A 14880-nucleotide genomic window follows, 5' to 3' on the forward strand; every position below is an offset into this window, starting at 1 on the left:
AATTTATACTGGAGTAAGTTGCCCATTGAAAGATCTAAATGATAGCATGTTGCCATAGTTCTACAAAACGTTCCGAAGGAAATTTCCTTTTTTGTTTTGTTTTTTATCACAAGGCCAGAATATAACTGTTTTTTACTATTTTAAGTGCTGTCCTGAGGTACTGGTGTTGCACAAGTTTTATTGTCTGTATTTATGCATCTTAGTTGTCAAACAGGGATGCATCTTACTTCATCTTACCATTTCCCTCGCGACTAGATGTTCTACGCTTCATGGAAAAGGCCTAGTTTCGAATTCTGTCTAATGAGAACGGGACTCGGGGTTTTCATCCCGAAAACATAAATTTCCATAGTTCGGTCAATAACTTAGCATTTTTAATACTTTTACAAGATAATGCAGCTCGTCTTAGTAGCCTGGTCTGTTCATTGTATCGCAATCTTGTCTGGTTATTACGCATCCAAAAACCCCTTGAGCGAAACTGTGTTAAGATTAATTACAACTGGCAAAATCAGGCGATAAATTTTAGCCTCAGCGTTATAGAAAAATAGTAGTTTAATGCAGTAATATTTTTTTCAAAGTAATGAAGTAAAACCTTTTAAAATTTACTACTATCATCATGAAATTCCTCCATCTTCCCGAGTAGTTCATCTATTCGTAATGCTCGTATGTTTCTCTTTTTTTAACTTCTAGTTTACCATTTCAATTTGCGTGTTTCTTAACCGTAAAACACGAAGATATTTTAGTTTTTTTTATGTTTGTGTTTTCGAGTCCTGATGTTTCTTAGATGAAAAATGGTCTTCTATATCCACGACCAGCCTACAGGAAATGGAACATCGTAAACTTCCCACAAATCCAAGCTTGGCACGGTGTGCAGTATCGGCGCTCCAGGTCGTCTGTGATCGGATATTTGGCGATGATCCAGCATGCAGACGACGCAGGCCTATACTGGGGGGGGGACTTATAGGGCGAGTTGATTACTTGGTGCGGGTCAATACATTAACGGATACCCTCAGTACCTAGAAGGGGGGGGGTTGTGGATACTTGGGACCTTAAAATTATCGAGGCTTTGTAGGCTCCATGGGAAGAGTTAATTTCTGAAGAGGATGAACACAGAATCGGCCAGTTTGTACTTAGCACCGTGCATAACTTGCTCGTTCACATATAATCAATACGCGCGAGACAAATAACAAAACTACCCGGATGATAAAGAAATCGCTAAAGTTAGTGGGATGATTTTAATTCCCTCTCTCTATTCCTCCTTCCCTTTTCGTAACTATTTGTCCGTCGCTCCTTCTGTGATAGAACATGCCGCGTGCTTGCGCGAGAGGCCAAATATTCGGTGTGACGGCAGTGGAAGACTTGCATGTGTGTGTTTGTGTGTGTCTCGTATCTGCCCTAAAGTAGCTGGCTAAAGACGCATAACTATTTTGGGCGTGAGGTGGTTCCATCGGGGGTGGGTAGAGAGGGAGGGAAGGGAGGGGATGAGTCTCACTTTGTCTCCCTTTCCTCGGTTGTCAAACTCTTTATATGACATTCAGAGGTCATGTGACTGCAACTGTCTCCTAGAATCCCGGAGAGGTCTAAATGGCCCAGTGACGTGGAACTATGGTGGATGCTTCGTCCCAGTGATGCGTTTTTGATTTTTTTCTTCCTCCCCTACATCGCAGCTACACCTAGTGTCGGCGAAGAAAGATTCCTCTTCGTTTACTCCACGCGTTTTTCGCTGTCGGAAACAACAACAACAACAACAACAAAAAGAAGAAGCATCTGTTAACCCCTCTTTTCGTGAGTGGCGTCACCGCGGGTGGATCTGAGAGCGCGCGGCATCCGCATTTTTGGATGTTTTCTCCATTCAACTGAGGGCGGCGCACGGTTTGTATTTGGCGTTCGTTTTCCCCCACCTCGCGAAGTGGCGGCAACGTGGCTCCGCGCGGGTCTGCTGCGCACCGTGTAACCCTGGCACAAGTAAACGAGGAGACCTTCGTTCATTTGAAGTTGCGGTCACCGAGAATTGTGGTTGCTGGAGGGATGGATGCGGTTCTGATCCCTTAGTTGTGCGTGTACGAAGGTCAACCAACCGTTTCTCGAATTGGTATCTACTCGAGCGTATTCCCATCGTCTGCACAGTGTGGACGTTCGTGGCAAGAAAACTTCTCCCGCTCACCCCCTTGCAAGTTTACACTCCAGTTATGTGCTAATATCTTTCCGCATTGTCCCCGAGTTGTTCAGGCCTGTGTGTCTGCTAAGCCTAACTTCCATTGGATAACGAGGGATGTCAGCGTTTTCTTTGTATCGACTGGTGCATAGCGATCGTTCCCTGTCCGGTGTGGCCAGGTTACTGTTCAGGGGTGCGGTGAGTTATCCCACCACGAGATTATTTTTGCTAACGGAGTATTCCTCGTAGTGGAAACTTTATGATTTCGACGGTGACAAACGTCACGCATCCTAAATGGTTCTTCCAAGGTTTCTTTTCATCCAAGGTAAGTGGATTCATTTCAATAATGATCAAACGCTTCGTGTATTTATGGCAGAATTTTTATTTATGAAAAAAATGGGGATATACGTTTATTCAGCGTTAGGAAGTCATGTTTAAAGCGTCCTGGTTTGTTAAAAAAGGAGAATTAAATGTAGGATTTATCGGGCAGGGAACGTGGAGTTCAAGGGATGTTGTTGTCTTTTTAATTATAGTTGATAAGACTAATACATTGTGAGTTTAAGATGATTCCCTCCTTGCGTTCAGCAATCTAACTTTTCGAAGTGTTAGAAACCGCTTCAAAATACGATTTTTAGAGGCTAAATACCGCGTGTAAAAGCTATTTTCCAAGACCCTTGGAATTTTTATGCAAAATTTCTAAAAACAACTTTAAAAGCGAGCAAAGTCACGTGAAGGGAGATCGGAAGGCTATATTTAAATAGCTCTAAGTAGAGGGAGAATTGATGACAAGAGTTCAAGCTGACTGCTAGTTTGTAGCTCGCTTCCACTGCCAGGAGGGTACCAAATATACTCAGAGTTTGCGTTGGGCTCTTAAATGCTTCTAGAATAGTTGCATTGTTATGCGCAAACGCAGAAGCGCATGGCATTCTGTGATTATTGAACGACGGTATGAGGCTGTATACGAGAATGTAATTGGCATTTGTTGCAGATAATTGCGCATCTGAATGCATTCAAGTGTAGTCAGGGATGTGCTACACGAGTAGAAACAACCTGTTGGTCCTAATTACGGTTAAATTAATTTTTATGTCCATTGTTACGTTGGTGCAGCGTTTTACAAAGTGTGGTCCGCGATTCGGTTTTGGGATGGGGGGAACAGTCCTTAAAATTAGACAGATGATCGTATGATCCCATTCCTATCGCACAATATTCGTGAAGAAGAAAGTTGCGAAGTAGTCTTTGGCTTTCTTCAAAATCAAGTGTAGATTTAGATTGAATGTAAACCAGAGTTAATGTTATTCTTTTTTTAGTTTGATGGTGTTGCTGCTCAATGGTTAATTACAGATATTCGGACAGTCAGTCTCTATACACAGGATGAGGCTCCACTGTAAGGATCTTCCACAAGGGCTGGTAGAAGTGGAGTTAATAGCACATGCATCCTCCGTGACAGTATAGTTGATTTGTTGTCACAAGTTTGGAGAAGGCTAGGTTCAGGTCCATTTGATCTAGAAGAATGTTTCAATCCTGAACTGCAGCCCCCAATTGAAACTTAAATTGGGGGCTGCAGTTACCGATCTCAGGGAGAGGAAGTAGGGTTTTTTGTGAGTTAAGCCAACATGCATCTCTGCCTGCGAGCACTCATTCGTACAGATATAATGTACGATAAACTATAGTTAGTGATGTACCATATTGCTACAAATAACATAACTCGATTTACATAAAGATGCTGTGTTATCCTCCATAGTCCTCCCCCCCACCGTATGAACAAGTTCTGTTTATTTATTTATTTTTTTGGTTCGTCTTTTAGCAGCCATTTTTTTTTAAATAAATGCTTCTGGCAAAGTTACAGCTGCAAGAAGAAAATTTACTTATTATTTGTTTTTCAGTTTATTTTCTTAATTAATTCGATTACTTGTTTCTAGATAAAACAGCACTCACCTGTATAATTGTAAATAATAATAAAAACATCGTTCGTCGCTGAAAGCCCTTATGAATACAGTTCATCGTGTAATTACGCATCCTTTAATGGTGCGAAAGTTGCGAGGATTTCTCCATTAGACAAAATCCACATGCAAGTTCGCAAGCCCACGTGCATGCAAATATCCTGCGGGACTATTTCAATTAACACGCGTGTACGTTTTAGTACAAGTTCGTCTGGCTGCTGTTACTGTAGAGATTTAACACCAACTGCTTTTTTGGTGCTTTAGCACGCTATTAAAAGATTCTACGTATTACGTGGGATTACCCTGTACAGAGAAGGGTTCTCTTTTCCTGTTTTTTTTTGCTAGGACATTACCATAATAAATCTTCCCTACTTCAATTAAAGTGTGTAAACATCTCTTGTTTACTAAGTAAATTACTCAAGGAACTCGAAAAAAAGAATCCGCTCCACAAACAGCTAATTTAAGAGTTTTACAAATATATGAGAGAAAAGTAATAAATGCAATTTATTTGACACGCACCTTTATACCACTCAGGAGTGAGGAAAATAATTACAGCGCAAAAAATAAGTAAATTCTTGTAGTTCGTTTCGTTCGTAATCAAAATTGTGACGTCACAAGTCAGTTAATGTATGCAGTGCGTTACATTTCAGGCGCATTAGGAAATAGTAATTCATGATTAATAACAAAAATGAGCAAAAAGCAACGACTTGTTTTTTTTTTTTTTTTGAAATACGCGAACCGAGAAAATTTCGTTTCTGGGCATCTGCTACATTGTTCATTCATTCCTCCAACCAGCATAAAAACAAACAAATATCCAGTGATTCAGCTTGAATATACGGTATATGGATGATCTATCTGATATGTATAAAAAAAAAAATAATAAATAATTGCCGAATTTCTATTTTTAATGATTAGAAAGGATCGATAAATCGATGTAACAGAGTGAAATATAAAATTTCATGGAAATCCATCCACCAGGAGGAGTCGAGTTATTACATGCGGACGGACGGACTTGGTAAAAACAAATAGTAACCTAAAAACGTATGATTTATAGTAGTATCAAAATTATGACATGTTACCTTTTTAATAATAATTGTTAATGGTAATTGTTACGTTTTCTAATTAGAATATAGAATTATTAGAACTCAATAAAAATAAAGCCACATTTCTCTCTCTTTGTAATGAAATTTATAGCTTTAAACGCTATGAATTTTTATTTAAAATTAAATCGTTTTTAATGTAATCGAAGGAACTGGACTTCGGTATTGGTAATTAAGAGTGTCGAACACATTGGCAATTCTGAATAATTTCTTGAAAAGTGGATATGGTAAATAACTTGGGGTGGAGATTCATAATTTATTTAGGCGTCAGATGGATTTACGGTTTCTGATAACCCAATACATCACCAAGCAAATGCAGGGTACTCGTTGGTACTCCATCTGTATCTGACCCCTTGCACTGATATTTTTCAAGTTCGTTTTGTTGTGCAAATGATGCTGATCTCGGTGCAATACTATTGCACCCGCTGATAGAGCCGTATCGGTGACAGTCCGACTCATAAATTGCCGCTGTCATTGTAACGGAGCGCGCTGGAGCCGAGGAAACACAGATAGATTAATCTCTGTCTTCGCTATGACGAAAGGATATTTTCCTTTCTTGTAAGGAGGTTCTCGTGCATGCAGGTGGCCTAAACGAGACTGTTGAACTCGGTCTATTTCTTGACTTTCTTCATCCATCACACGCCCCCAAGTTTGCTTTTGCTCCCCTCGTTCTCCAAAGGTGCCAACTCAGAGGCCCAGTTTGGTGTGTCTAATGCTGTTCGCAAGTCTGCTCCTCGTGTTTCAGTATTTTTCTCCTTCGCGTCATTTTATTGTTCCCGAGAATATCAGATCTTAGAAATATTTCTCAGATGCCACTTTAAAGTAGCTTTCTTGGATTCAGCCAAGTAATGGTACCGTAGTCAGTAAGACAGGGGCATTCGCGGTTTCAAATTCGAAATGTATATCGAATGTAGTATCCACAGATAAACTTTAACAGGCGCGTGTAGTAACTAACAGCGATAGGTGCTACACACACGGATATTACAACGGGCTGAGCGCAGCAACTCACGATACAGACTTCTCGAAAGTTCGATCTTTCATGCGCATGCGCAATCAATCTCCCCCCCCCCCTGATAGTGTACTAGTCTAATCCCCAAAAAAGAGTTCCTCTTGAATAGCGTAGTAACTCTGCGCATTCATGTTCTGTGATAACGGTTTGGGTTCGATTTCCATTTGCACGGGAGGAACTTTATTCTGCTTTTTTTTTTTCACACCTTGGCTGCGTTAATCGGGCGAGGGTTTGAAGGTTTTTTTTTTTGTTTCCTCGGGCAATATAATTACGAAATACACTCAATTTATTGATTCGATATATTGACGCCTTATGGCCTTTGGAACCTTCGTGTGGAATTGTTTAGACAGGAGTGGTCGACTTTTTTTATTCAAAATGTGCCGCGATCTACCATCTCAAGAAGTTCACTGCACATGGTTAAAAAGGTTAATCAATACATATCGAAAATTGTTGTTTATAAATTTTAAAATTAAAATACTATTCAGAATTCTTATTTGAAATTCGTACGTTTTTTTAATTTATATGAAGTTTGTCTTAATGTCATCTGCCAAGCTTTCAAAATCGGGGATATACTGTGATAAGGCGAACCGTAAAGAATCTTTTGTATGCAAATCCGTAAGATTAGAGCGATTATTCGTCTTTGTTTGTTTCAAATAAAAAGGCCAATTATATATGCAGAAATACTACGAATCATGTCACCCACATTTTTATTTTTTCCTTGTAATTCCAAATTCAGATCACGTAATTTACTGGTAAAATCTGATAAAAAAGCCAGATCACACAACCACACCGTATCTTGTAGCTGCTGATAATCATCTCCCCTTTGATCAACAAATTTTTAATTTCATTCAGCAAATTTCGAAATCTCTATAGAAACTTACTCCGACTCAGCCACCTCACATCTGTGTGCAATATCAGATCTGGTTCATTTTCATCGAGTTGCATTTTGAAAAGCCTCCTTTGAGGAGATTGTCCTCTGATAGAATTCACGATTTCGAAAGCTGTGTCCATAACACTTTTAGTATTTAATCTTTTGTTGGCTAACACGTTTTGGTGGATGATACAGTGGTAACTCAAAAAACCTGGGAATTCGTCATCCTTTTGACACGATGCGATGAATCCGTTAAGATGCCCCGTCATTGCTTTAGCTCCATCTGTTGTTACTGATACGAGCTTAAATAGTGGTAATTTAATTTTGTTTCAATAAAATTTTTGAATGCTTTAAATATATCAAGACCTCTAGTTCTTTCTTTTAACGAAACCAAATCCAGCAGTTCTTCTGTAGTGGCAGAATCATCGAAAACCATACGAATAAAAACGAGCAACTGAGCTGTATCACTGACATTTATAGATTCATCCAGTTGTAAAGAAAAGGACACTCAATTAGCAATGTGAGCACGCAATTGTTCCCTCACATTTTTACTTTTTTTTTTTTGAAGCGTCGCATGACAGTATTTCGAGATAATTGCAGATCTTGAAGAGCACTTTTAATTTCATTTTTGTTCTTAAAATTTTCAAAAAGAGAATCTGTTATTTCTAAAAATGCGTCTTTGATGAATTGACCATCAGAAAATGGTTTGCATTTTTTTGCAAGAAGATGATGCCTCAGTTAAAATGGCTGCACTTCAAATGATGCTGCAGTTACTGCTTTAGATTGTAATGAAGAAATTTTGTTGTGCAAATAATCTGGATTTAAGTTCTTTTAATTTATATTTTCTAAGGTCACAAAATTAGGCAGAAAATCCGATTGGAATTTACCATGGAGTGCGTTGAAGTGCTTTTCTAAATTCCCTTCTTTTGGGTATAGCCACGAAGCATTGCAAATAAAACAACATTTTTCTTTTATCATTATAAAAAAGTATTCTAGTTCCCACTTTTTATGAAAATGATACGTTTTACTCTTTTTCCTAGTATTCATTTTAAATCAAAGGGTATTAAATTAACGTATAAGTACTGTCAGTTATTAATATTAAGTAAGCTAAATAAGACTTCGACACATACGTAATGCTCTCCACATTAACAACCCTGCCAACCTTCGTATCTTAATATCCAAGTTTGCAGACGATACGAATGTTGGCAGGGTTGTTAATGACAGTACACTGCTGCAACAGGATCTAGAAAAGTTGAGCAGATGGGCTGAGAGGTGAAAAATGAAGTTTAACATTGACAAATGCAAAGTACTGCATATTGGTAGCAGTAACCCCAGAGTAACGTATCAACTCTGTGATACCACACTCTCTGGTAGAGAATGAAAATTTTTATATATATATATTTAAAATTCGTCGTTATCGACTTGTTGGCCATCCCTGGTTTAGAATAACCATTTTGGTGCTTATATTAACAATTCCACCCATTTGAAAAAAGGAAAGTTTCAGATGACTCTATCGCTAAGCTAGAGGATGGACTGCAAAAGGATTTCAGAAGTTGTAGAAAATCTTCAAAAGGGGAGGTATGGAATTCGCAGAGATCACTTTGAATGGAAGGGAATTATTAGAAGCTTAAAGGAATTTATTTATTGTATCAAGCAGAGCGAAATAATCTCCTGCGTGTATTTTGTCGTTAGATACTTGTACTTATTGGTTGTTTCAGGGCTACTGAGCTCGGCTAACTATGTCGCCGAGTGAAAAAGTCTTGAAGGAACTCTTCCGGTCGGGCGATTTGAATCAGACCCTTCCACAGGAAGGCGAAAAATGACGGAGCTCTAAAGAAGATTGGGGAATTAAGAGCGAGAAGAGAATATTTCTTTCTGAAGGGCAGCAGAACCTGAACATTACACGTATGTGTTAATAATTGAAGGGATGTAGCACTCTGTTCATTAGGGGACTGTAAGTATACGATGTGTGGTAAAAAGCTTTCACGGACATTTTCCAGTAGTTGTGAGAGGACTGTGATCATAACCGCTGTGCTACCTCGAGGACAATCCTGCCATGGTCTTTGAAAAATGTAATCGTTTCGTAGTGCTCAGATCACTTACAGGCAATATGTTTTTCAGGACGAACGGATTGTCTTCGCCACCAGTGTTGATTAATACTCGCTAATCACGATCCTGGAGGATGCTCTTCCATCGGTTGTTTTGCTTGGTAAGTCACATCTTCCTTTGTTTGACCTCAAGCTGTCATAATCTTACTGGTGGAAGAAAACATACTTGGTTGTCCTTGCTACAGTAGGCAGAAAGAGAATCCTTATTCTAACAATAAGGAAATTAGTAGTTTTAACAAGACTACCCTGTTCATAAAGGAAGCGGGTGGGTTGGTTAAAACTCTCCGTGGTTACATAATACGAGAAGTTAGATGCATCATGGGTTGTTTTAAATTTTAGGTAAGACAAGCTACCCAGTTAGCATTCTCTTCTGGAGTTATACTCTTTATCGTAATGCTGCATTAGTTGGATTGCAGTGTGTACTCTACTCTAGCCTTTGACTGTTCAGGAGCGGATCTAACTGTGGTTTATTTTTGATTATAATAAGTAAACGGAGAATTATAAAATAGTGGTATGTCTGGAAAATAAAAATGCATTGTGAGTCGTGTACTATGGATGAATGTGATGGTCGAATCTTCATATTATACAGTAGTGGGGTGCAAGGTGGAGTCTTGCTTTGTTTCTTTAAATTTGGAGCCACTTTTAAACATTACCCTCGTTGTATTTTTTTTTTATGAAAACCCCAAACACCAGAGGTATTAGAACCTATAGTACTTTGTACCGTGCTTGGGTTGGAGGTTGAGAAGACGAAAGAAGATATTTGTTGACATTGGACTTGCATTACTGTAGACTGTAATTTTCAGGAAATACGTAGGAAGGAAGGTTGTTCCAGAAAACGGCAGTTGAATGAATAAACGAGGAAGATGAAAAGTTGGTTCTGTGAGTTTTAAGTTGGACATAAAATGGATGTTGGCTGGTGGCGGCACGGGTTCGGACTGTTTTGAAAGAGAGAGCGGGAATTATAGAAGCCAATTCAGAAGAACAGTGCCCATGGAAGTATCTGTAGAAGAGACATGCAGCAGAAACAGTACGTCTATGAGACAGCGAGTGGAGAGACTCAGATAGAGATGAATCATTAATTAACCTAACTGCCCTCTTCTGAATGGAATTTAGAAGCCTGAGAGAGGTTTTTGGGTGCACCACCCCAGATGTGGGAACAATATTCCATGGCAGGGCGGATTTGCGATTTATACAGAGTGAGCAGCTGTTTGGAAGAAAAGTAACGCGGAGAGCGAAAGAGAAAACCAAGTTTTTTAGATGCAGAGGAAGCAATATTTGTAATGTGCTTGTGCCAAGAGAGATTAGAAGTCAGGGTAATCCCCAAAAGAGATATATCATTTTGCCTAGAAATCGGAGTGTCACCAAAGATAAGCATAGGAGCAGAAAAATCCTTTTTGCGAGATATGAGACAAGACTGAGTTTTAAAAGGATTGAAATCAACTAAGTTGTCTTTCCCCCACTGGAGATTTATTGGAAGATCGGCATTTAAGGAATTGGTAGCGAATATTCGAGAAGGTGAAGCTGATTGAGCAGGACAAGGTTTCTCAAAATGGAAAGTGGAATGCAAATGTGCTATCATCGGCAAAATTATGGATAGGATTTCCAGTCAATGGAAGAAGGTCATTAATATACAAGAGGAAAAGAGTGGGGGAAAGAACTGAATCTTGGGGGACATTAGCATTAGTGGAGAAGTTAGAAGACAGAGAGCCATCTACCATCACCCTCAGTGAGCGATCAGAGAGAAAACTGGATAACTAATTACAAAAAAACAGTTGGCAAACCATAAGATGGAAGTTTTGTTTATAAGACCTTTATGCCAAACACGATCGAAAGCCTTTGAGATGTCGAGAGCAACTGCTTGTGTTTCACTAAACTTTTCCATTGAATTAGTCCATAAATGGGTAACATAAGCCAGAATATCACCAGTGGATCGACACTGACGGAATCCATTCTGGCGATCATTGATCAAAGGAAGGTTTCTAGGTAGTTTAAGAGTTGGCGGTTAATTGATTTCTCCATTACTTTAGAAAGAGTAGAAGTAATTGCAACAGGACGATAAATTGTATGGGAGGGATTTGTCACCCTTTTTAGGAACTGGCTGGATATGAGCAAATTTCCAAGCAGAAAGAAAACACCTTTGGAATAAGAAAGTGAAAAAAGGCGGCAAAGAATAGGAGTAAGTTCAGGAGCACAAGAAGTGGGATGAGCTAAAGAAATAATAGCAAATTATAAAAACTAGTCAGTTCTGCAGTTAAAGATGCAATGTGGGACCATCAAGAACAAGAATGATATCTTAAATGTCTGAGCATATTTCAAGAAGGGAAGATCATGGCCAACTAACTTCGTAAGTTGCACGAGTTAATTTGGTATGGCGACGAGATTGTCACACAGTTGGATGCAAGAAATAGCTCGGACATTACATATCTGGCTTTTAGTGAAGCCTTTGATGTATTTTCTCGAAAGAGTTTATTGTATAGATTAGTGCAGGTCTTTGGTGAACTTTGACAACCGCCTCTGCATTTCAGTAAGCATTATAGACTAGAACTGAAGCAAACTTCAGATTCAAAAGGACTGGACCGACTGTAAATAATTGCTGGAAAATAGAAAATTAATGCTAACAAACGTAAAGGCTAAACAAAAACCCAGGAATAGTTTTTAGATTAAGGGGAGGGGAGTTAAAAGATGTACTGGACGAAAAAGACTTACTGACTTACTGATTAAGATACAGGCGACATGAAGTTCAGTATGCAGTGTAGCTGTTGTTTTAGGGTTTAAGAAGCATCAGCGACTTAGACGTATGGAGTCGTTGAATATCATGTCTACTAATAGTAAATTCTAAATTGATGATAAAATCTACAAAAGTGTGTGTTCACGGGCGGATTCATATGTTGTGCAGGCTGAAAAACTCACGGTGAAACGCTACCCTCTCGGCTTGAAATCGGCTAACTACAGCCGATTTCAAGGTCGCTCCGATTGAAGCGACCTTTAGTAATTCCTCCACTCATCGACGGGACTTGAACGCAGACCTCCCCAAACTACTCTGACAATTAGCGAAACCACTCTACTGTCACAGAGGCGCAGTTCAAGCAAACGACAAGAAAGGCCCATGGTGTTGTCTCTATTATTAATTGGAATTTCAAGTAGAGAGGAGGTCATTATCCCACTGTATAAGAAGTTGAAGGTGTCTTCGCTGCTTAGCGGTTGCATTGTAATCCCCTTCTCCATTGTGAACGGTCGTCCTAGCAGCTGTCATGCAATCCTCTGGCTCGTATAGCCTCCACAACTCTCCCTTTTCACATAAGTCGAAGTCATCCCCTCTCCTCTTCCGTCTTTCTTGAGGCAACAATTCATCACTCTCTTTGCCCACCTCTCTTGGGGCATCCGTTGGACATGCCCGTGATGCGTCCTATTTGAAATATCGTATCCAGGTCTGAAGGCCGCATCTAAAATTTTGGAAGATATAGAACTTCTGGAGAAGGTGCACAGAAGAGCAACTGGATTGGTGAAGGGTGTTAAGCATTATCCCTATGAGGAATGGTACAGAAGATGTGGTCTGCAGAGTTTACTTAATAGTCTTAGGAGTCGTATTGAGTATAATGTAATGTATAAGGCCCTGAGGAGGAAATTAGCAAACTGAATGAAGGAAGAATATCTTCACTACTGATTAAGACAAGAACCAGAGGGCGCAAATATCTCAAGGAACAACAATAGACAAGACCTTATGAAGTTGACTTTCGGGCAGTGTGTTGCGATACGTTGGAATGAGTTCCTTGCAAGAGTAGTCTCGACGAAGAGTTTAGAAAAAGAAAAGAAAGAATTGGATTGGCACTTTTGGACGATGGAATAATGAGTTTTTTTAGCAGATGCAGAATAAGTTTTATGAGGCAAGAATGCAGAATAAGTTCAGAGGAGTTCACAAGATAGAGAGAATGCAAGGATTACACTGTATTTAGTAGTCACGTGAACTACGTGCACTTTTGTACCTTCGTGACTCCATCACTCGCTGTGGAGGTCTAAATTATGTAATTTTGATATCAATACTATTTAGAAGAGACCGAATTTTCATTTTGTATTTCAATATTAGTCTTCCTAATACTTCCGATTTTTAGCTAACGGTCCATGACTATTGCAGAAACAAAATATTTATACTTAAGTATGGGAAGAACTGAAATATAATTCGGCACAAAACAGAAGCTTGTCGTCCAATACTGGATTGCTTCTGTCGCGAGTACCAGTAATGCGCTTTGAAAGTAACGAGCAGCGATATAACTGTGGACTGCGCTGTTGCTGTTCTGCTCTTGTTGGGTTTATTGCACATCGGCATCTTAGTTCATGCTGTGTGGGCGTTTAGAAGTTTGTGTACAAGTCTATTTGTATGTTATTGCAGGTCGCCCGTGTCTGCTTGTAATAGCTACAACAGACAATCTATCAAATGGAAGATGGCTGTTCATACTAAGCGCGAAATCTCATTTCAAATTTGATTGTGGGAGATGGAAGAGTTAAAGAACGTAGAGCTTTTAATCCCCATAAAATGAGAAAAGTGCCCCTTCGTAAACATTTTAATATATTAGAGTGAAACTGGACTAAAGGTAAGAAAAGTGGAAAAATAAATAAGCCATTACCAAATTTTTCTTGCGAACCACCGGTTGAGGAACGTTGACCTATCACAAGCGTAGATTTGTTTATTTTGAAATGGTTAATTAACATTTTGTGAGCATTTACGCTGAATTCGAATTCTCGGAATGTCTGAGAGCCATCATGCATGATGCATCTATCCTTGTATTAAATCTCGTGCATCCCGAGTTCAGATAAATCGGAATTGCATGAGGCTGATTTTGTTATGATCAGAAGAATTTTTGGAACATCTGTACACGCGCTGGAAGGAAATGGGAAAGGAAAATTCCCCACAATCTGTTAAAATAGGCTGCATCACTACTAATGTATCCTCTGTGCACTCCCATATCCTTTGGTCTATCTACTGCCTTGAGTTTCCACTTGCATTTCCTATGTTAGGATTATTTATTATCGAAATGATTACGTATAACCTCCTCTGACTTAATGGGCGTGCCGGAATATAAACAGAACATTTTAGTTTTTAAAGTAGATAAATGTGTGTAATTTTTAATTAATAGTCATATTCATATATTCTGTACAGCCTTCCAACGTCATCTATTTGCTCATTGTGTTTTTCATCCCATCCCCTCCTGTAGTTTGCTACCCAATAATTTCTTCTAATGCTCGACAAGATAAGATCCGTGTTCGTTTTGGAATTTGGGAAAGATTTTCTCCGGAACTGCGCACCCATTCTGTGCAAGTTTATTCTTTCTACAAACAGCTGTTTCGCATTTTCCGATCACAGCTGTTCCAGCCATTTTGACATCCCTTTAGGAGTACATTTTATTTATTTATATAGCGACTGCATGAAATGATATGATCTATAATACCAGGGTAATCGACACACGTTTGTTTTTTTTTTATTAAGTTGTGTATGCCTTTTAAATCTTTCAGAGGTTTAAACAAAAATACACACTAGCCAAAAAAATACGAATCTTATTTTAGTATCGAAACGGGCCACCTTTGATTCAAATAACAGCAGCGTGGGTGTGGATCCTATAAGATGTTTTTAGTGAGTTTTGGTCTAACTGTAACCATTCTTCCAGCAAAATATCGCAGAGTTGAAGGAAGAGGACTTCACTGCAG

The 14880-nt window shown here is 39.1% G+C and overlaps 1 protein-coding gene across 1 annotated transcript in view; it reads left to right on the plus strand.

Annotated features, from left to right (window-relative positions):
* The first annotated feature begins 1577 nt into the window (after positions 1-1577).
* Positions 1578-14880, plus strand: part of LOC150079098 (uncharacterized) — a 159542-nt gene continuing 146239 nt past the window's right edge. Inside the window, exon 1 of the mRNA XM_090383584.1 lies at positions 1578-2477. Coding sequence (XP_090239710.1) covers positions 2447-2477 — 31 coding nt within the window. The 5' untranslated portion in view covers positions 1578-2446. The remainder of the gene's footprint in view (positions 2478-14880) is intronic.

Source organism: Mastigoproctus giganteus, chromosome 10 (genome assembly GCF_048544385.1).
Source record: "Mastigoproctus giganteus isolate SK-2022 chromosome 10, ASM4854438v1, whole genome shotgun sequence".
NCBI lineage: Eukaryota > Metazoa > Arthropoda > Arachnida > Uropygi > Thelyphonidae > Mastigoproctus > Mastigoproctus giganteus.